This window comes from Hyla sarda, chromosome 3 (genome assembly GCF_029499605.1).
Source record: "Hyla sarda isolate aHylSar1 chromosome 3, aHylSar1.hap1, whole genome shotgun sequence".
Taxonomy (NCBI): domain Eukaryota; kingdom Metazoa; phylum Chordata; class Amphibia; order Anura; family Hylidae; genus Hyla; species Hyla sarda.
In genome coordinates, this window is record NC_079191.1 from 398,151,914 (window position 1) to 398,174,707 (window position 22,794).

The 22,794-nt window shown below is 43.8% G+C and overlaps 1 protein-coding gene across 1 annotated transcript in view; it reads left to right on the forward strand.

The window, feature by feature from the left end:
* The window catches only part of LHCGR (luteinizing hormone/choriogonadotropin receptor), a 266,389-nt gene that overhangs the window by 204,081 nt on the left and 39,514 nt on the right, over window positions 1-22,794 (forward strand). The window contains exons 5-7 of the mRNA XM_056568064.1: window positions 11,915-11,989; window positions 15,026-15,103; window positions 19,444-19,512. Coding sequence (XP_056424039.1) covers window positions 11,915-11,989; window positions 15,026-15,103; window positions 19,444-19,512 — 222 coding nt within the window. The remainder of the gene's footprint in view (window positions 1-11,914; window positions 11,990-15,025; window positions 15,104-19,443; window positions 19,513-22,794) is intronic.

The following is a 22,794-nucleotide window of genomic DNA, read 5'->3' on the forward strand; positions in this document are numbered from 1 at the left end:
CTATAATACTGAGCGCAGATGCTGCACAATAATGTTACATTGGGATAGCTAAAAATGAATGCAACATTATAAAACATATCACAGGGGCACCTATATTAAAACTTAAAGGGGTTGTGCGCTGCCCTGCAGTTCGGAGCTCCGCTCACAGCATCCGGAAGTTCATTACTCCGAACGCTGTGTGCGGGTTTCCGTGTTCGCGGCCCCTCGTGATGTCTCGCCCGCCCCCTTGTGACGTCTCGCCCGCCCCCTCAGCGAAAGTCTATGGGAAGGGGGCACGACCGCTGTCACTCCCCCTTCCCATAGACTTTGGTAGAGGGGGGCGGGCGTGATGTCACGAGGGGGCGGGCGAGATGTCACTAGGGGCCGGGCGTGACGTCATGCCCGGCGGCCGCGAACACAGAAGCCCGCACACAGCGTTCGGAGCAATGAACTTCCGGACGCTGTGAGCGGAGCTCTGAAATTCAGGGCAGCGCACAACCCCTTTAACTTGCATCATAAAATCTAAGGGAATTCATCCCAAAATAGATATCATAGTTATAATAGTGATAACATAGTTATAATAATAATAACTACTCCTTTTATCACTATACACTCAGCACATTATGTCAGCCAAGAAACATCAAGTAGGGCATATAGTGAATAGAGATGGGCGAATCGAAGCTGACGAAGTCGAATTCGTTCCAAATTTCATGAAAAATGTTATTCTGAATGAATCCGAATTTCCTTGCACTTTGTGGTAACGAATCGCTTCATTTAATACATTTTGTTTGGGCCGGGGCTAAAATGACGGCTACACGTGTGAGGATATCGGGCAAGGAAGTCTGAGAAGGTGGGAAGGCGCATAGGTGGGATCACTCTGAATCACATGGCGGCATGCAGCCTATCAGTAGCCAGCCCTGTGATGTCACAGCCCTATAAATTTGTCAGCCATTGCCGAAGACGGGACGTCTTGCTGAGAGAGCAGAGACTTTGTGGTCACTAATCACCGCTACTGACAATACAGATCAGCACAGGGGAAAGCCATTGACATCAAGCCCGCATCACTGCAGGCAGGCAGGGAGAGTTTAGAAGTCGTTTCATAGTCTGCCAATTGAGATCATCACAGGAAGCACTCCACATTCAAAGACTACAAGAAACCATAATGCAGGCAGGAACAGTTCAGAAGTTGTTTCAGAGTCTGCCAATTGAGTTCAGAACTGGGAGCAATCCCCATTCAAAGACTGCAAGCAACCATAGTGTAGGCAGGGACAGTTCAGAGAGAGAGAGAGAAAGTAAGCTTTTTTCTGTTACAACCATACTGATAGTGATTCTAATAGTGATTCCTGTAATCTGCAAGTCATACTGAATAACAGTATTATTTCACTAACACAGCACACTCCGTACGCGTGTTACGGCAAGGCAAAGTGTTCTGCACCATTATTGAGGCTTTCTGTAGCCCGTTTTTTAATACCGATTCACCGTGAATATATTCAGATGGAACCAAATGTTTTTGGAAAATTCGGCGAACCGACCGAATCAAGTTTTTGAGAAATTCACCTATCTATAATAGTGATGTCGCGAATAGCGATGAGCAAACTTTTCAAAAATTCGATTCGGCCGATTCACCGAATTTTTCCGAAAAGTTTGTTTCGATCCGAATTTGTTCGCGGCGAATCGATATTAAAAAAGGCAATTTCTAGCCTACATACAGCCTCTATAGGGGTATAGAACACTTTGCTGTGTCCTAAGACACATATGGAGTGTGCTGGGGTAGTGAAATAATACTGTTATTCAGAATAACGTGCAGATTACCGGCATCGCTCTTAGAATCACTGCCACACAGCAGCACAATGACAGAGCCTGGTGGTGGCATCAGTGTCAGGAGACCATATAGTGACTGAATGACATAGCGTGGAGGTGTCGGCAGCATGAGGACACCATATAGTGACTGAATGACATAGCGTGGAGGTGTTGGCAGAATGAGGACACCATATAGTGGCTGAATGGCACAGCGTGAAGGTGTTGGCAGCATGAGGACACCATATAGTGGCTGAATGGCACAGCATGGAGGTGTTGGCAGCATGAGGACACCATATAGTGGCTGAATGGCACAGCGTGGAGGTGTTGGAAGCATGAGGACACCATATAGTGGCTGAATGGCACAGCATGGACATGTTGGCAGCAAGAGGAGACCATTTAGTGGCTGAATGGCACAGCGTGGAGTTGGCTTATGCCCTAGTACACTACATACCAGGGCTTCACAATCCCCCCCCCCCCTCTAAAAACAACACAATATATGACATTTTTGACAAAGATTTATCATAGGTAGCACCCGCTATCCAAAAATTATAAATTTCCAGACCCAGGCCCCACCTCTGCGGCATCAGGAACCCATATATTGCCTGAAGGACACAGCCTGGAGTTGGCTGATGCACCAATACACACCCGGGCTTCACAATCCACTCCAAAAAACAACAACATTTTAGAAATACCTTTGCGTAAGAACAAGCGCATATCCAACAGTTCACAAGACTCTATAATGCAGGACGGTGGACCACCCAAAGACATTCTTCTCAAAAACTAATAAACCACATGTTTGAAATTTTTTTACAAAAACTAATTCAATATGTGTGTAAGGGCATCTGTCTCCAAAAGATCAGATCACCAAAGGACTTTTTTCGCCCAAAATGATGAAGCAGAGTTAATCCCTGTCCATTTTTTTTTTTCATTAAAAAATCACACGCAACAAGAGTTCCGTTGTGTAACGGTTAGCATTCTGGAAAATTCTATTTTATTACTGATAAAATTATCAGTAAATAAAAATAAAAAAAACACTACCCAAGAGTGTTTAATTACCCCATACATTACACCAGGAGCAGTCAGGAGTAGCCCTCAGCAGTACCCAAGAGGCTTTAATAACCCCCTACCTTTGCACGATCAATTGCGAGATCGAGCAATACCAGGCGTGTTATGCCCTCAGATCTCCGGGGCCGCAGCCGCACTCCACTGAACGGATTAGCGTGTTTCTATCTTTCAAGGACAGGTGCGTGTTGCACGCTGAAACCAGTTCGTGATAGGGATCTGGGATTGCAATTATTTAACCTTAAAACGAGGAATTAAACTGGCGTTGAGGGTCATAAACTGGCGTTGATTAAGTCCCTGCCCTTTGTACACACCGCCCGTCGCTATAAGCGATTGGATTAGTTAGTGAGTTGGTTAGTGAGGTCCTCGGATCGGCCCAGGTGGGGTAGGAGAAGGCCCTGGCAGAGCGCCGAGAATTTAACTATCATTGTTGAAATTTGCATTAAGCATGTATTTAGCTACTGCTAAACATCCAAAAATTTAAGGCCCAAGGCCAGAGGCACCAGGGAGGCAAGTAGTTCCTGAAAGACACAGAATGAGTCTGGATCATGCATTTGCAGTACCCAAGAGGTTTTCATAACCCCTTACATTTAAAGATCAATGTTTACATTTGCATTAAGCATGTATTTAGCTATTGCTAAACTTCAAAAAATTATAGGCCCAAGGCCTGAGGCACCAGGGAGGCAAGTAGTTTGTGAAAGACACAGAATGAGTCTGGAGCAGTCATTCGCAGTACCCAAGAGGGTTTCATAACCCCTTACATTTAAATATCAATGTTGACATTTGCATTAAGCATGTATTTAGTTACTGCTAAACTTCAAAAAATTATAGGCCCAAGGCCAGATGCATCAGTTTTCCCCATATTAGGAGCATAGTTGTCCCCCAGATTAGGCAGCATAGATGTCACCCAGATTAGGCAGCATACATGTCCCCCAGATAAGGAGCATAGTTGTCCCCCAGATTAGGCAGCATAGATGTCCCCCGGATTAGGAAGCATACATGTCCCCCAGATTAGGCAGCATAGTTGTCCCCCAGATTAGGCAGCATACATGTCCCTCAGATTAGGAGCATAGTTGTCCCCCAGATAAGGAGCATAGTTGTCCCCCAGATTAGGCAGCATAGATGTCCCCCAGATTAGGAGCATATCTGTCCCCCAGAGTAGGCAGCATAGATGTCCCCCGGATTAGGAGCATACCTGTCCCCCAGATTAGGCAGCATAGATGTCCCCCAGATTAGGAGCATAATTGTCCCCCAGAGAAGGCAGTATAGATGTCCCCCAGATTAGGAGCATACTTGTCCCCCAGATTAGGCAGCATAGATGTCCACCAGATTAGGAGTTTAGTTGTACCCCTGATTAGGAGCATAGTTGTCCCCCAGATAAGGAGCATAGTTGTCCCCCAGATTAGGCAGCATGGATGTCATCCAAATTAGGCAGCATAGATGTCCCCCAGATTAGGAGCATAGTTGTCCCCCAGATTAGGCAGCATAGATGTCACCCAGATTAGGTAGCATAGGTGTCCCCCAGATTAGGAGCATACTTGTCCCCCAGAGTAGGCAGCATAGATGTCCCCCAGATTAGGAGCATACTTGTCCCCTAGATTAGGCAGCATAAATGTCCACCAGATTAGGAGCTTAGTTGTCCCCCAGATTAGGAGCATAGTTGTCCCCCAGATAAGGAGCATAGTTGTCCCCCAGATTAGGCACCATAGATGTCCCCCAGATTAGGCAGCATAGTTGTCCCCCAGATTAGGCAGCATAGTTGTCCCCCAATCAGCGCGGGCCGGTCAGAGCCAATCAAAGGGCCGTATGTGGCAAGCGGGCCATACAAATGCCCAGGTCTGCCCCCAGAGGATTTCATAACCAACCACAACAGAGAAAATTTTGTTGTAGGAGCATGGTCAATCTACTCAGACCCATCTGTCATTGGTGGCTGAAAATCCTGGCTGATCCATACCTGATTCATCTTGACAAACGTCAGTCTCTCCACATTTTTAGTGGACAGACGAGTTTGCCTTGGGCTGACTATGGCCCCGGCCGCACTAAACACCCGCTCTGATGGCACACTACTGGCCGGGCAGGACAGCTTTTCCAGGGCAAACTCCGCTAGTTGCGGCCATAAATCGAGTTTGGCTGCCCAGAAGTCCAGCGGATCTTCAATGGTTGTTGGCAGGGTCATGTCGAGGTAAGCCACCACCTGCTAGTTCAGGTCCTGCTCCATGTCCACCTGCTGCTGATGAGTAGCTTCACTATGCGGCTGAAGGAAGCTACTCATCAGCAACTGTAGACTCAGGCTGCTGCTGATTGAGCCGTTACTGCTCCTGCCACCCTTCCCCTCCCCAGCAGCCGTGGCAGTGGAAGGTGAGCGCAGAGGGCCCCCCAAGTCAGACCTGCGAGTGGATGGACCATGTGGCCGATAGGCATCCGCCAACCGACTACGTAGAAGCTTCCTGAAGTAGGTCAGTTTGTCCTCCCTCTCAGTGGGTGTAAAAAAGGCCCCCATTCTGGGCCGGTAGCGAGGGTCTAATAAGGTGGAGATCCAGAAGTCATCTCGCTGACGAATTTTGACAATTCGCGGGTCACTACGCAAGCAACTCAGCGTGCATTGTGCCATTTGTGACAGTGACTGGCTGGGACTACCTGCCTCCATCTCCACTGCATACTGCCACGGTGTGTCTGGGTCCTCTGTCTCGCCTCCCTCGTAATAACCCTCCAGCTCCTCTGGCTGCTCCTGCTCCTCCTCTCCTGTCCAATGACCAGAAACACCGGCCATCTCATCCACCGTAAACTGTGCTCCGCTCTGCCCCTCATCATCCTCCTCCAGTTCATCCCCCACAGGACTCATGTAGCCTTCTGATGTAGGCGCATCGTCTCCATTGCCGTGACCAGCCATGTTTTCAATAATTTTTTGGAGTAAATGTAGGAGTGGAATTACATCGTTCACGGAGTAATTTGAGCGACTAACAAAAAATGTGGCTTCCTCAAAGGGCCTCAGCAAACGGCAGGTGTCACGCATGAGCTGCCACTCATTCACATTGAAGTTACACAGGGGAGCACTCCTATCTGCTTGTATCATCAAAAAATCTGTGATGGCTTTTCTTTGTTCGTATAGTCTGTCCAACATATGGAGGGTGGAATTCCAACGTGTGGCAACGTCACAAATGACACTATGTTGTGGGATACCGTTCTGACGCTGCAGCTCAAGCAAAGTGTGCTTGGCGGTGTACGAGTGGCTGAAGTGCATGCACAGTTTCCTTGCCATTGTCAGGACGTCTTGCAAATGGGATGAAGACTTGATAAACTTCTTGACAACCAGATTCAACACGTGTGCCATGCAGGGCGAATGGTTCACACTTCCTTGTCGCAGCGCGGCCACAATGTTCTTCCCATTGTCGGTCACCATGGTTCCCATTTCCAGATTTCGTGGAGTAAGCCATACTCGGATTTCTTCCCTAATGAACTTCAGCAGTTCCTCCCCTGTGTGACTCCGTTCGCCAAGGCAAACCATGTGAAGGATGGCTTGACACCGCTGTGCCCTACACACGTGGTACGATGAAGGGCCACCGAGATTTGGATGTGCAGTGGAGGCCGAGGACACGGGGGAAGAGGAGGCGCACACTGTAAAAGGACCAACTGCCTGGGAGCAAGAGCGTGGAGGAGGAAGCGGTGTGACCTGTCCAAGTTGCTGTTGTGGCTGTGCCGGTACAACATTTACCCAGTGGGCCATAAAAGACATGTATTGTCTTTGCCCGTAGTTACAGCTCCACACGGCGGCGCTGCCGTGCACTTTTGAACACACCGACAGGCTCAAGGACTGGCCCACCTTCTCTTGTACAAACTTATGCAGGGCTGGTATTGCCTTCTTCGCAAAGAAATTACGGCTTGGGACTCTCCACCTCGGCTCGGCACAAGCAATCAATTCCCTGAAAGCTGCAGAGTCCACCAGTTGGAAAGGGAGGGACTGCAACACCAGCAACCTGGACAGGAGCACATTCAACTTCTGCGCCGTTGGATGAATGGGCGCATACTGTTGTCTCTTGGACATGGCTTCGCCGATCGATTGTTGGCGGAATGGCTGACTACGAGAGGAAGAAGCAGGAGCGCAAGAAGGAGGGTTCGATACAATGCTCCCTTCGGCTGAGGTGGTGGAGCCTTGGCTGGAGGACGGAGGGAGCGGATGGCCACTGGGTGATGCGGCAGGCTGGACCACTACCTCGGAGCCACGGTTATCCCAGGCCATTTTATGGTGGCAAATCATGTGTTGATGCAGGGCCGTGGAGCCGAGATTGGGACCCTGGCCACGCTTCATTTTCTGCCGACAGATTTTTGCATGTGACTACGCTTTATGAAGAAAAACCACACCGCAGAGTAGCTGATTTTCCCACCCTCAGTCTGCACTATTTCACTGCTATTGGTGCCATCTCCAGGAACCCCTGTTCCACTACCTCCCTGAATGGTAGCTTGCCGCGAAGCAGGTGGTCTCCCCCTGGCACGTTTGGCTCCTGAATTTCCACTACTGCCACCACCACGCTGATTGCCAACCGTGCTACCGCCTTGCTGCCTCATGGACAAAGAGCAAATCTCTTCTCCTGATGATGATGAAGCCCCAGCTTCTGCATCCGGCTCCCAATTGCGATCAGCTTCATCATCATCAAAAGATGTGTGCACGTCACTGATGTCCTCCTCGTGTTCCACAACAGTGTCTGCCTCAGGACCCTGAACAATTGAAACACCGCCTCCCACGTCACTCTCTGCATCACTAATTGCCCGCCTTGCGGAGCAAGGGACGCATGTCTCCTCACATTCTTGGCTGCCCATTAGCTGCTGACTGTCCTCTATTGGATCTTCCTCAGTAAATAGTGGAGCTGAACCCAAAGCATGAGATACTTCTTTGGGAGAGGGAACAGCATAGGACAAAGGCAATGGGATTACGGGGACTGCTCCCAGGCCATGACAACTGAGGGTTGTGTCTGAGGAACCCATCGACTCTTGACTGGGGTTGTCACATGTCGCTTGTGATGATGGGGATGAGTGTGCAAACCAATTGACGAGGAGAGATGGGTCGACGACATGACTGCTGGGTGTTAACGGGAGCTCAGGCCTATTGCTGCGACTCCTGCTGCCACTCGCCCCAAGTCTGCTGCCAACTCTGCCTGACGTATGTAGGCCTCTGCCCCTTCTCTGTGCACGTCCTGGCACTTCCCTGCCTGACATACTTTGTGCGTTTATGAGGGTATAGAACAGCAGCAGGCGATTACTTACGGCTGTCCATTCAAAGTATATAGGCTCTAGACAGAATAACAGTTACTAAATAGTACACTCCTTTGTTGTATGTATGCCCTTTGCAATGATGAGCGCACTGGTATGCATATTTCTACGCAGAAAAAACACTTTTTTTTTTTTTTTTTTAAATACACCAGCAGGTGTATACTAATGTGTGGAATAGCACTGAATTTAGCACTGAGACAGAAATACAGGTACTAAATAGTACACTACTTGGTTGTATGTAGGCCCTTTGCAATGATGAGCGCACTGTTAAGCGTATTTGTTCGCAGGAAAAACTTTTTTTTTCTTTCATACACCGGCAGGTGTATAACGTGTGGTATAACACTGAATTTAGCACAGAGACAGAGTAACAGGTGAAAAATGGTAAAAAGGCACTAAAGTCCACACTAATATGACTTATTTCTGAACAGCAGCAGGACCCAACAATGCAGCACCATAAAAAAAAAAATCCAGGGATTAAACCCTAAATTGCTCTCTGTCACACAATTCTGAGCAGCAGAAGATTTGTGGAGCAAAAAAAATTAACTCAATTGGGCTGAAAAATGAGGAGATAAGATGCTTCAGAAAGTTCAGGCAGCTTGGAGATCTGTATGAGGCAGCTGACAGCTATCTGCCCCTCTCTGCTGCAATGCTCAATAACGGGAATAGGAGGTTTAGCTATCAATGATCCTTCTCAGAGTAACAGCAGAGCACTCTGCACTCCTGTATTTCCCTAATGCTGATGTGACTAGCAGTTGCAGTGTAATGCTGTGGTATGAGCTATTCACACACATGCAGTCCCGTCCTCTCCATCTGAGTGCATAGATGAAATGAAGAGAGGCAAGATGGCCGCCGATTATATAGGGACTGTGACATCACAGGGGTCAGTGAACACTGATGCAGCATCTCACTTGTGATTCAGGGTCAGCCCGCCTACCTTCATTCCCGCCGCTGTTTCCCACCCTCCCATAATCCCCTGCCCCATGTACTCACATGTGGATACGCCATCTTAGGTCTCCAATAAAATGGAAAACGCTGTAAAATGGAGTTTAATGAAGCGATTTGCGCGATAGAATCGCGGCGATATTCGTATTCGTTGTGAATCGAATTTTTCATGAAATTCGTAACGAATTCGGGTTCGTCAACTTCGATTCGCTCATCTCTAGTCACAAACATAACATTTTCGGTTCGCGAACGTCCGCAAATGTTCGCGAACCGGCGAACCGGGCGAACCGCCATTGACTTCAATGGGCAGGCAAATTTTAAGACCCACAGGGACTCTTTCTGGCCACAATAGTGATTTAAAAGTTGTTTCAAGGGGATTAATACCTGGACTGTGGCGTGCTGGAGGGGGATCCATGGCAAACTCCAATGGAGAATTACATGGTTGATGCAGAGTCTGGTTTTAATCCATAAAGGGCATAAATCACCTAACATTCCTAAATTCTTTGGAATAACGTGCTTTAGCCCCCTTTAGGCAGCACATAGTTAGATCCCCACTTTAGGCAGCACATAGATTCCCCCATATTAGGCAGCACATAGTTAGAGCCCCCCTTTAGGCAGCACATAGGTAGAGCCTCCCTTTAGGCAGCACATAGAGCCCCCTTTAGGCAGCACATAGTTAGATCCCCCCTTTAGGCAGCACATAGATTCCCCCATGTTAGACAGCTCATAGTTTGAGCCCCCCTTTAGGCAGCACATAGATTCCCCCATAATAGGCAGCACATAGTTAGAGCCTCCCTTTAGGCAGCACAAAGAGCCCCCTTTAGGCAGCACATATTTAGATCCCCCCTTTAGGCAACACATAGATTCCCCCATATTAGGCAGCACATAGTTAGAGCCCCCTTTAGGCAGCACTGGTTTTATTTTACAGCCAAAAAAGGTATTTCTTTTTTTATTTGAACAACTGTCACACCAAATGTGATTTGCACTAGTGTGACAATGAGCAAAAAAGGTTGCCAGCGGAGTTCCCCTTTTAAGCAGAGGTCCCTAATCAGGGTGCCTCCAGCAGTTGCAAGACACACGGACTGTACTTATAGCCCTTTTAATATTGTAGTTAGTTGCTTGAAGGAAATTAAGTTTTACTCCGGAATACCCCTTTTAACCAGCGGTTCCCTCCCAACCAGGGTGCCTCCAGCTGTTGCAAGACACATGGACTGATATTTGAGCCCTAAAAAGGGCTTTTTTGGGTGCTGTCCTTAAAGCAGATGTTAGACTAGTTCTTTAGGAGTAAAATGGACCCTGAATACACCACCTAGCATCAACCTAGCTATTGCTTTCCCTAAACAGCAGGAGCAGCTTCTCTGACCCTCCACTTTCTAAGCCTGCAGCATGCCGAATGAAGGTAAAATGGCGTCCGTGCAGGAGGTAGGAGGGTCTGGAAGGGAGGGACTGCTGCTGATTGGCTGTAATGTGTCTGCTGACTCTGACTCACAGGGTCAAAGTTTACCGCAATGTTAAAGTATAGGGGGCGGATCGAACTTCACATACGAACACGAACATGCTAAGTTCGCCTGGAACTGTTCGCCGGCGAACAATTCGCGACATCTCTAATCTATAATAGTGATCAAAGAGGAATCAATCAAAGAACATGGCACCATGAGCGGAATAGATAAACCCTCATACATAATGATACAGTGTTTGGTGCAATGCCTCCCCAAACAACATGCCCCAGTACAAACAAAACAACGGACTCAAGATAAATAATAGGCCCTACTTAAAGGTACCCTGGTCCCAACGCATTTCACCCGTATTTAAACAGGATAATCAGGGGACATACATCTGGGGATTTACAACAACTAAAAGAAAACTGAATGAAAAAAAGGCAGCATAAATAAGGTCATGAAGATAAATAAAATGGCCTTAAGTAAGGCCACTGACTGCGCCCCACGAACATGGTAAGGACAGAGGACTACTTAATAAGTAATTAATATAAAACAGCAAACGGTCAAAGCTATAAGAAAAAAAAATAGAATTATATATGTGAATATTATTGAAAACCGGATTGAACATTTCTAATTTTCATACCAGGATGCAAATGTTTCTCCTATACTACTGAGCAGTCAGATGCTGCACAATAATGTTACAATGGGATAAAAAAAAAATTATGAATGCAACATTATGAAACAGCCATCAATTTGTCAGCGGTTTCATTAGTTATTAATACAGTAATATCATAAAAGTACAATGTCTGGAATGACCTCCGTTGTTTGATTAACAACACACATTCCCCCTTCAGACGTCTAGAAATTGCCTTGAAACTCAACCTACAGACCTTATCTTATTTAATTAGGATCCACACTTCAGCATTTGCCTTCTGCTTCAATATTGCGGGATGACCTGTTGGGCTGCAGGTTCATTTAATCATGAAGTGTGTTCTTTACTTGACATCTCCGGGCGCGTATTACAGAACTGAATAGCGGCCTGTAAATTAATCACCTAAATTGCAAAGCATGTATTCAGGGGAAGCGTCCCACCAGATTTAAGGCCCTCATCATCCCTTGCAAGTTCATGTTACTCCGCATTAATAGCCAATTATTTCTTAAATCTATAGACTCTGGTTAATAAAAGAACCATCAGAACATCATACAGGCTCACTTTACATATTTATGGCTGTTATTTCGATCACAAATAGCTACTTCTGGAAATGCGTTTGACTCTACTCTTGTTACCGTCACGTATTTGCAGAGTGGATGGGATTTTCAATTGCCACGGAACGTAATAACAATATTGGTTATACATTATTTTTGTAGTACTTTGCATTACAGTTATATTCTCAGATTTTTTTTTTATGTATATTTATATCTTGTAGGAGTATTTGTAATACAGGAATTCGAAAATTTCCAGATGTCACAAAAATCTTGTCGATAGAATTAAACTTAATTCTGTAAGTATGCTAAACAAATGTTGTTGTTGTTGTTTTATAGCTTAATTATATTATATATGTTATTATTATATTTTATTATATTGTAATTATCAATTTTAATCAAAATAGTCGATTCAATTTTTTTTCTTTTCTACAAAATTTACAAAGGTGCAAAACTATTACGTACAGTAGTAGAAGGCTTTCATGAGGCTGCAATACATACTGTATGTATGCTACATATGCATATTTGTGTTTATATATCAGTTACAACCATGGGACCTTCCATAGTTCTACTAAACCTGTTGGCCTATGGCCTAGGTTTGGTTTAGTACCGTATTTTTCGCCGTATAAGATGTACTTTTTCTTCCCCAAAACTGGGGGGAAATAGTCGGTGCGTCTTATACGGCGAATACCCCCCTATCGCGGCGGTCCCTGCGGCCATCAACGGCCGGGACCCGTGGCTAATACAGGACATCACCGATCGCGGTGATGCCCTGTATTAACCCTTCAGACACGGCGATCAAAGCTGACCGCCGCGTCTGAAGGGAAAGTGACACTAAACCGGCTGTTCAGTCGGGCTGTTCGAGACCGCCGCGATTTCACCGCGGCGGTCCCGAACAGCCCGACTGAATAGCCGGGTTAGTGCTTACAGGACACCGGGAGGGACCTTACCTGCCTCCTCGGTGTCTTCTCCGTTCAGGGATCCCCTGTATGGCCGGCGCTCTCCTTCCTCATCGTCGCGTACGTGCGTCGGCGTGCGTAACAACGTGATGACGGCGACGGAGAGCGAAGATACCCGGCCGGCAGCAGAGACGTTCCGGAGCGACGGGGACACGGCGACAGCGATGGAGCGACATCCAGGGCAGCGGTGACGGATCCGGAGCGGCGGGGACACGTGAGTATTACCTCCTATGCAGTGGTCTTCAATCTGCGGACCTCCAGATGTTGCAAAATTACAACTCCCAGCATGTCCGGACAGCCAACGGCTGTCCGGGCATGCTGGGAGTTGTAGTTTTGCAACATCTGGAGGTCCGCAGATTGAAGACCACTATTGGGTGCAAAATCTTTATTTTTTTTAGATTTTTCACCTATAAATTGGGTGCGTCTTATATGCCGGAGCGTCCTATAGGGCGAAAAATACGGTAATTTCCCACCCCAGAGATTAAATTATTTTTTTTTTTCCTCTTCATCTTCCTGGAGCCATAATATTTTTCATTTCCCATCAAGAGAGTTATATGAGGGCTTAAAAATGATATGTTACAACTGTATTGTGGAGGTCAGTACAGTTAAAACAATACTCAATACAGCTATTGTAACATTGCACTTTATTTAAAAAAAAATTGAGGGAAAAAATCGCCATGTTAAGACCAATATCATTTTTTTTTTGTCTTACAATCTACAAAGCTATGTAAGGGCTTGTTTTTATTATTATTTATTTTATATTAACTGTAGTTTACTGTATATTGGAAGTTTTTTCTTTTTCTTTTTTATTTGAAAAATATTTTTATGACAGCATTCATTGTAAGATAAATAACATTTTATTATTGTAGTTATCCAGGATTTAAAGAGTACCTGTCATTATCTTGTTACATTTTATAAACCTGCCAGTTCACTGCCCCCATCATGATAAACCATCCCCTGCCTTTATTTTTTTTATTCTTTTTTAGTTTTCTTCTTTATTTTCTGCTCAGTCTCAGTTAGACTCACAAACTGATAAGGGGCGTTACCCAGCAGGCGTGACATCATCTGGAGCCATACAGGGGAGAACTTCCTCCCTTATTCTGCTACACACAGCCAAGAGCAGTTTAGTGTGAGATGAGCTAGGATTGGCTAATGCTGCACACAAACATCCTCAGCATTTCCGGATTTTGAACTTCTGCCAGGCCAGCAGGAGTCCAAAGTCTGTGCAAGAAAAACACCCACAAAAAAAAAAAAAAAACATAGAAAACTATTTTTTTTTATTTTTTTAAAGAAAGTACATTAGAAATATTTCTATTTACCATAAGGAGTGCAATAGCAAAAATTTGTTTTAATGAGATTGCCCATAAAAAAAAAAAAAAAAAAAAAAAAAATATATATATATATATACATATATATATATACATATATATATATATATATATATATATATATATATATATACATATATATATATATATATATATATATACATATATATATATATATATATATATATATATATATATATATATATATATATATATAGCAGCTCTCTTCCAGAAACAGCACCACTCGTCTTCAGTTTGTGTGTGGTATTGTAGCTCAGTTCCATTGAAGTGAATAGGGCACAGTTGTATGTTTTTGGAAGAAAGCCGCTATGTCTTTTTAATCTCGGATAAGCCCTCATATAGTTTTAACATTTCAACATTTTTTGCTTTTTTTTCTTTAAAAAAAATTGTTTTTTGTTATATTTCCAAAGTTTTGTGTTAACTTTTTTACTTTAGTCTCCCTAGGGAAATTGTACTATTTGATCTCATGATGGCAAGGTGTGATAGAAGAACAAACATGACAGCCACAGAGGCCTTCAGAATCTCTCTATATGCTATGACAATCAATTGCACCCTGGTAGTGCATCACATGTTTGGGGGTGGGCCAGCTACAGGGTAAAATGGCCAGCATGGGAGTAATCGCCAAAGCCTGCCACTGATGATGGGGTTTAGCTCCTTAGTCTGGACCATACAACTGTTCCTGACATTTGACATACATGAATGTCAAATGTTGGAAATGGGTTAATAGATTTGTAGGAGGTTTGGATTTTGCAGCCGTAATATGAATGCAAAAGTAGACAAAATCCACAGGCTGATTAAAACACATTGCATAAGTCCATCATTTAAAGGAGTATTCCTTTCTAGCCATCTAGTACACCTTTTATATTATTGTTACTGTATATCCAGAAATAGAGAAAAGATTCAGACTAATGTGGCCAAGAGTGGCGCTATTCTTCCCAGATAACCCTCTTTCTCTTCTGCATTATTTTATTCTTGCTGCTCGATTACTAGAGGATTTTCTGAAGTCACTGCTCTCCTCTTCTTCCAGGGAAATCTATGACAATTTACATATAACTGCAATACCTGCAAATGCTTTCCAAGAAATGAACAATGAATCGTTGACGCTGTAAGTAACAAAATGTATTTCACAGATATTTGCATTCAACATGGTTTTCGGGGTGATTTCAAAATGATAGCGAAATACAGTATTTCCCAGATATACTGTCATTATCCAAACCCCAAACAGAACTGATACGCACATAGATCAGGGTATTTAGGGGGGATTCCCATTTCTAGTGGCTTTCCTGCAGTCTGCAAAGGGCGATGGTGTACACTTTAGAATTAATACATTTACGGACATCATGCATCTCAGTGAGGTCATGCATACTGCAAAAACCAGAAAGCGACATTCTACATCTGTTGTGAGGGACATGCAACCTGTGGACAGTACAGGGCACATCTGCTTCCCCTGCTGAAAGTGGCGTCACAGATGACTGGACACTAAGGTGGCTTATTTTTCCACTTTTTTCTCTAATCAAAACCTAGTACCTGGCAAAAGTTGCCCAACCACTTGGAAAACTTGGATCTGATCAGATTATATCTTCTGTCTCTACTGCAAGCCTAATGTTTCGCATAGCAAATATTCCTTGAATTGTGCAGAAAATCGTTTATGCAGCTCCTCACCTACTTGATATTATAGTGGCTCAAGGGACTCAGAGTCCACCACGTGGAGGTGGCATTTGTGCAATTTTGGCTCCTCCCTAGCCCAACCCAACCAGCCATATATAGAGCGTTGCATTTAATAAATCCATTGATTTTACTTGGCTGCCTGATGGTTCCTCTCTGCGCCAGACAAACTCCTGAATCCATGGTCATTCGGTTTTGATTTTACTCTTACCCAGGAGGGCTGCAGTGGACCTTCTTCTATATTTCTTCTTCATTTTACCTTGTTGTGTGTGGGCGCACAACCAACTTTGGTAAGCGGCTTGGGAATTACCGTCCCCTACCCCCACTAACAAGATCTACTGATCCCGCACATGAGGCGCCTTCCTCCCTCTTTCTACCTAATCTGAGTCATCTTTAGCAGGACAGAATGTAAAAGATTGATCTGTATTATCAAATTGGGGCAAGGCCTGAATAGATAGAATATGGCAATGACCTGCCTCTTAACCACATACTTTTGCAGAAACCTTTGTCAAATAATTGACTGTCCTCTCCACTGCCACTGTATGGCATGGGTATTTAGTGAGAGACCACCCTGGCACTGTGTTATCAGACAGGGAAAGCGTTACAAGTGGCTCCGCGGCCAGACATGCTGGCCATGGGCGCACTTTTTCCTCACCGCTGTCACCTTTGGCAGAGCTGTCACCTTTCTGGGCTCTGCCCGCAGCCTCCCGGCCGGTGGACATGCTGCCGCTGCGTTCCCGGCTCCACTACGCTCTCTCACTGCCAGCGCACGCATCTTTATTGGATTACATATACATTATAAATAAACAAAGCTTTCATTTGGTGACTGCATTTCAGTATAATGAAATCCCACAATATGGTTCCCCTAGGGGTCCCTGGGCCAATTTATAGTAACACAACACCTACTTGGGGAAATGAATCCCCTCAGGAAAAACCCTGACTAAAGATCCCCTATAAAATTTTACTTTTAATTATTAAAATGTTATGTGAAGTACACAAAAGACAACATTTTAATAAGTTTAATTAAAAGTTAAATTTTATAGGGGATCTTTAGTCAGGGTTTTTCCTGAGGGGATTCATTTCCCCAAGTAGGTGTTGTGTTACTGCATTTCAGTATAGACTGCTGTATAGGCACTTTACAGTACATTATTGTGCAGGGTATGGTGGAGCACTGTATAGTGTTGTTGTTTTTTGTCTCCACCTCTTTCATTGCAATTTTTTTTTAACCCTATTTTGCAGTCTTTACCTAGCTTCAGTATGCTTTTAGCCTGGAAACATGCAGATGTTTCTGGTTATGCTATTATTAGTAGTGATGAGTGGCAGGGGCCATATTTGAATTTGCGATATTATGTTCGCGAAATTTGCACATTTGCTGTGTTCGTTCTCTTTTTTTCCATGCAAAAATTTGTAATAAAATTTGCATAGTGCGCATGCACAATTATATCTTTCACCTAAAAGAAGGGAGGGAAGTGCCGATATTCGCATATATTCGCAAAAAAAAAATACACTTCAGTGATTCTAATACAGCCAGGCATATCCTTTATACGTGGATGTTAAGGTTTTAATTGATGTAAAACTTACCAACTTTTCACTCCTGTCTGTGGCCAGGCTCAGACTCCGGTCACTAGGGCACGGCACAGAAAAACCTTGCTTTCGACCCAGCAAGTGAGAGAAGTCAAGGGCTGCACAAACAATTCAGTGTTTACCGAGCTGTGTAATAGACTCAGTAAACAAGCTCTGATCTAGAAGACCTGTGCTTATATAGGGCAGCAGTTAGGCAATATATAGCATCACCACTTACCTTTGTGGGTCATTCATTAAACAGTAATCGCTAATTACTTGTCAAGGAATAATGACTCCTGTCAAAATGACAGGAGTCCCTGCTCTCTATGTAGTTTCCATGGTACCCTATGCTAGGGTACAATGAAAGAGACATACACTATGGGGGGAATTTATTATTGGTTTTACCCTGGTTTTGTGTTGTACATTTGTCTTACAGTTTGTCTCAAATGCTGTTTTGAGACTTTTCATTGTGACTTTTGCTTTAGAAGGTTTTTCAAAAGGAATGTACCAAGTCATGATTTCAGTTGATATCATGCAGTGGTAAGGAATTTATGATGTGCAACTTTTCAGTTTGTCGTATCTTTTGTCGCAACTGCCCTAACAATGGTGCAAATCTACACCAGTCCTGACTTGGCTTACAGACCTGACTGTGGGCAGCATTTTTAAAAAGTTGCACATTTCGTCACACGGAATAAAAAGTCGCACAAAAGGGCGCAGAGGAATCACCATACAAAGTGGAGTACTGAAGTAAGAAATGTGATCAGCACCAGATTTATCACTTGCCCTCCACCAGCTAATAAATCTGGCGGAAGTACACAGTTTCCACCACACGAATTAATGGGATAAAAAGACATTCACCTACAAAACTCTTGATGAATTCCCCCCTATATGAAAATCCCATCCACTTATCTCATTGTAAGGACAGTAAGCAGTGATACATAGCACATCTAGCTAACGGTCCAGTCAAAATGAAAGTCCCTGCTCCTCTTCAGCCTCTAGAAATCATTTAGTGGTCACTACAGCTTTTTAGAAGCAAACCCTGCAACCAGCTTACCATAGTGATCACTAAATGGTGAAGAGGAAGAGGCCAGTCAAGTCCTGAACACAGACTGGATCAGGAAACACATCTCTGGTGTTGAGCATCAAGCCATAAAACATGTGTCTGGCTGCTCAGTGAATCACAAAATAATCTAATTCGAATATACACTTTTGCAAAATTCAGAACAAAGCTCATTTATTCCTAATATATTCACTCATCATCAATCCCTACTTTTCTGAAAAGTTTTGTGAAAAAGCTGATCACAACATTTACCGCTAATGGGCCCCACAGAGACTAGTTGCACCTTGTTTGGGAGTAAGAGTTCAATTTTAGCACCACCAGAGGGGAAATGAAGCATCACATGGAGCCCATTAAAATCATTGGTGTGTCTGTCTAATACAGAACAGAATAGGTCCTCCACAGCGAGAGACCATCTTTATAACCACTCTACACTATGGCCAAAGGGTAAAGATTCCTAACAGATGACCCTTCACCCCATCTATAATCTTTCCTACAGGTATATGAAAACAGGGGTAAAGGGGTACTCGACTGAAAACATCTTATCCCCTATCCAAAGGATAGCGGATAAGATGTCTAATCATGGGGGTCCCGCCGCTGGGGACCTCCGCGATCTCCAGGCCGGCAGCAGTGGCATCTGGAACACGGAAGCTTGGAGCTTCCGCGTTCATGAAGTCCCGTCACACCACTCTATTCATGTCTACGAGAGGGGGCGTGCAGCTAGTATGTCACGCCTCCTCCCATAAACATGAATGGAGGGGGTGTGGTGTCCATGTTCGCCAGTCATCGGGCACAGAGCAAAGTTTGCTCAGTGCATTGAATGACAGGGGTGCTGCAACAAAGATCGTGGGGGCCCCCAGTGGCAGGAACCCCGCGATTAGACATCTCATCCCCTATCCTTTGGATAGGGGATAAGATGTTTTTTGTTAATCAAAGAAGGGTCTTCAATTTGACCAAGTCTAGGGAAGGTGGCTTCATCGGTTTTCGAATGTGGTTGTTATGGAGTTCTATAATCATAAGGAGCCAAAGGTATTTTTGCACAGTGAATTTCTGTTCAGCGAATAGCTGAAACTGTGAAAAGAAATTTGTTTACCAAGCCATTTAGTGCGTAGCTCATCCTGTCCGTGTTACTGTGACCCTTTACATTTTTCATACTTTAGGAAACTTTTCAGAAATGGATTTGAAGAAATACAAAACTACGCATTCAATGGCACAAAGCTGGATAAATTGTAGGTATATTCAATTTATTCTGAACAGACCGCCTATGGAAGTTTAACCCTGTGCACACTATTTGAATGCATTAATGTTCTCTTACTAAAAAAAAAAAAAGAAGAATATTGGATACTATTATATGAATTGTTAATCTTTGGTTATGGTTACACATAGCATTTTGCTCAATATGTTTAACCAAAAATGGAAACAACACAGTGAAAAACTATTATAGGAAGATTTGAACCCTTTTCTGTGTTGGATTTAGTTAAAAATACTCAGCAAAATACTGTGTGAACATAGCCTTCGACAGGATATATCAGTATTGAACTGCTGAAATAAAAGCCTTAGGCTATGTTCACACATAATATTTTGGTTGAGATTTTGCTTAGTATTTTTAACCAAAACCAGGAGTGAAACCAACACAGAATAAACCTATAATGGAAAGACTTGCACCTTTTTCTGTATTCCACTCCTCGTTTTGGTTAAGGACAAGCTGTGGTCACTCAGAAAACAATGAGCTGCAGAAACCAGTAGATAGTTGGGGGGTGAGTCTGTGCAGTGACTGGTCAGAAGTGTGCATATTTAATGAAGAATAAGTGTGAGGCCACGCCCCCTTCATTAAATATGTCCCTTATTAAATATCCACCGTACTGAACTCAGCCTAACACGGCCCATATGAAAATAAAGCCATTTCCATCTGACAGATCAATTGAATCAGTTAGAGGGGACTACAAAGCCCTATGAACTCAGCAAAAGAGGGGGCAATCATCATGCTGTAAACTTGCTCTATGTGATCAGCCCCGCCCCCCCCCCCCTTCTAAGCTATCTACTGGTTACTGCAACTCATTTTTTTAAGAGTGATTTTATGTCCTCTTTAAAAATACTATGCAAAATCCTGATTGAAGTACTTAGTGTGAATATAGCCTGATGTGTTTAATTTATCTATATGCATTTGTCCTTTACAAAATTTGTTGATTTGTTGTTTGAATTTGTATAAATGTTTATGAAAACATATAAGTTAATTATCTTATCAACATTTTACTGGAGACTGTGGTAGGGAAATTGATTTCTCTGCCGCTGCACTACTATATGTAATGACTCCTCCCAGTCTGGTCCGAGGGGTTAAACTTTTCTAGTTTCTGATAAAACTTGCATCTGCTGTGGTGACGCCCTGGCCTATCCGGTCTGTTTTTTCTCTGGCCAATCCTGTGTCATTTTCCAGTCCACACCAGCAGCTTGCCTATCTAAGCCTTCAGTGTTCCATTGGTCTTTGCCTGCGAAAAAAAATTGTTTCTGAAGCTAGCTTCCCTATCCTGCTTTCTGTATTCCTCTTGATTATCTGGTATTTTGTGACCCTGGTATTTTGTGACCCTGGTATCTGGTATTTTGTGACCCTGTCTAAGAATATTCAGATTTTTGTCTTGGCTTATATTTGTCCTCTTGGTTCTGACTCGGCATGTTGACTATCCTGTGTGTTTGTTTGTCACTCCTGAGTATTGTGTATATTTACCTTTGTATTTCTGACATTCCCTGACCTATTGACCAAGTTTACTGTAGTTTGTTATGTTGACTTGAAGTCCCAGCACTTAGATAGGCAGGGGCCGTCTTGGTGGTTGTTGATTTGTTAGTTGGGGCACATACGCAATAGGAAGGGACAGCGGTTGTGGGCGAGTGCAGTACTTCACATTTTCTCTGCGCATACATGACTCTATAGCTTGGAATTGTTTCTGCTTGTTATTATTTTAATTGAAAGGCTTTACCTATTAGCTTTTGCTTATTTTAATTATTTATACAGTTTTAAATGTTTTAGCAAGGGCTCTGTAAACATCCACCCCCCCCCCCCGCAGCCCAATCACAGGAAGGAGGGTGGGGATGATCCACCATAGAGCTAGCCGGAGGGCTTACCTCTGTTCCCTGGTGTCCATGGCTCTGTCACTGATAGAGCCTGGCTGGACTTCAGTAGAACTCCATTGATCTGTATGAGGAATCTAATGATTCCTCCTAAAAGTCCCCTAAAGGACTAATAAAGTGTAAAAAGAAAATGTTTAACCCCTTAAGGACGCAGGACGTAAATGTACGTCCTGGTGAGGTGGTACTTAACACACCAGGACGTACATTTACGTCCTAAGCATAACCGCGGGCATCGGAGCGATGCCCGTGTCATGTGCGGCTGATCCCGGCTGCTGATCGCAGCCAGGGACCCGCCGGCAATGGCCGACGCCCGCGATCTCGCGGGCGTCCGCCATTAACCCCTCAGGTGCCGGGATCAATACAGATCCCGGCATCTGCGTCAGTTCGCGATTTAAATGAACGATCGGATCGCCCGCAGCGCTGCTGCGGGGATCCGATCATTCATAACGCCGCACGGAGGTCCCCTCTCCTTCCTCCGTGCGGCTCCCGGCATCTCCTGCTCTGGTCTGTGATCGAGCAGACCAGAGCAGGAGATGACCGAAAACACTGATCTGTTCTATGTCCTATTCATAGAACAGATCAGTATTAGCAATCATGGTATTGCTATGAATAGTCCCCTATGGGGACTATTCAAGTGTAAAAAATTTTTAAAAAAAATGTAAAAGTAAAAGTAAAAAAAAAGTGAAAAATCCCCTCCCCCAATAAAAAAGTAAAACGTCAGTTTTTTCCTATTTTACCCCCAAAAAGCGTAAAAAACATTTTTATAGACATATTTGGTATCGCCGCGTGCGTAAATGTCCGAACTATTAAAATAAAATGTTAATGATTCCGTACGGTGAACGGCGTGAACGAAAAAAAATTAAAAAAGTCCAAAATTCCTACTTTTTTTAATACATTTTATTAAAAAAAAATTATAAAAAATATATGAAAAGTTTTTTATATGCAAATGTGGTATAAAAAAAAAGTACAGATCATGGCGCAAAAAATGAGCCCCCATACCGCCGCTTATACGGAAAAATAAAAAAGTTATAGGTCATCAAAATAAAGGGATTATAAACGTACTAATTTGGTTAAAAAGTTTGTGATTTTTTTTAAGCGCAACAATAATATAAAAGTATATAATAATGGGTATCATTTTAATCGTATTGACCCTCAGAATAAAGAACACATGTCATTTTTACCATAAATTGTACGGCGTGAAAGCAAAACCTTCCAAAATTAGCAAAATTGCGTTTTTCGTTTTAATTTCCCCACAAAAAGTGTTTTTTGGTTGCGCCATACATTTTATGATATAATGAGTGATGTCATTACAAAGGACAACTGGTCGCGCAAAAAACAAGCCCTCATACTAGTCTGTGGATGAAAATATAAAAGAGTTATGATTTTTA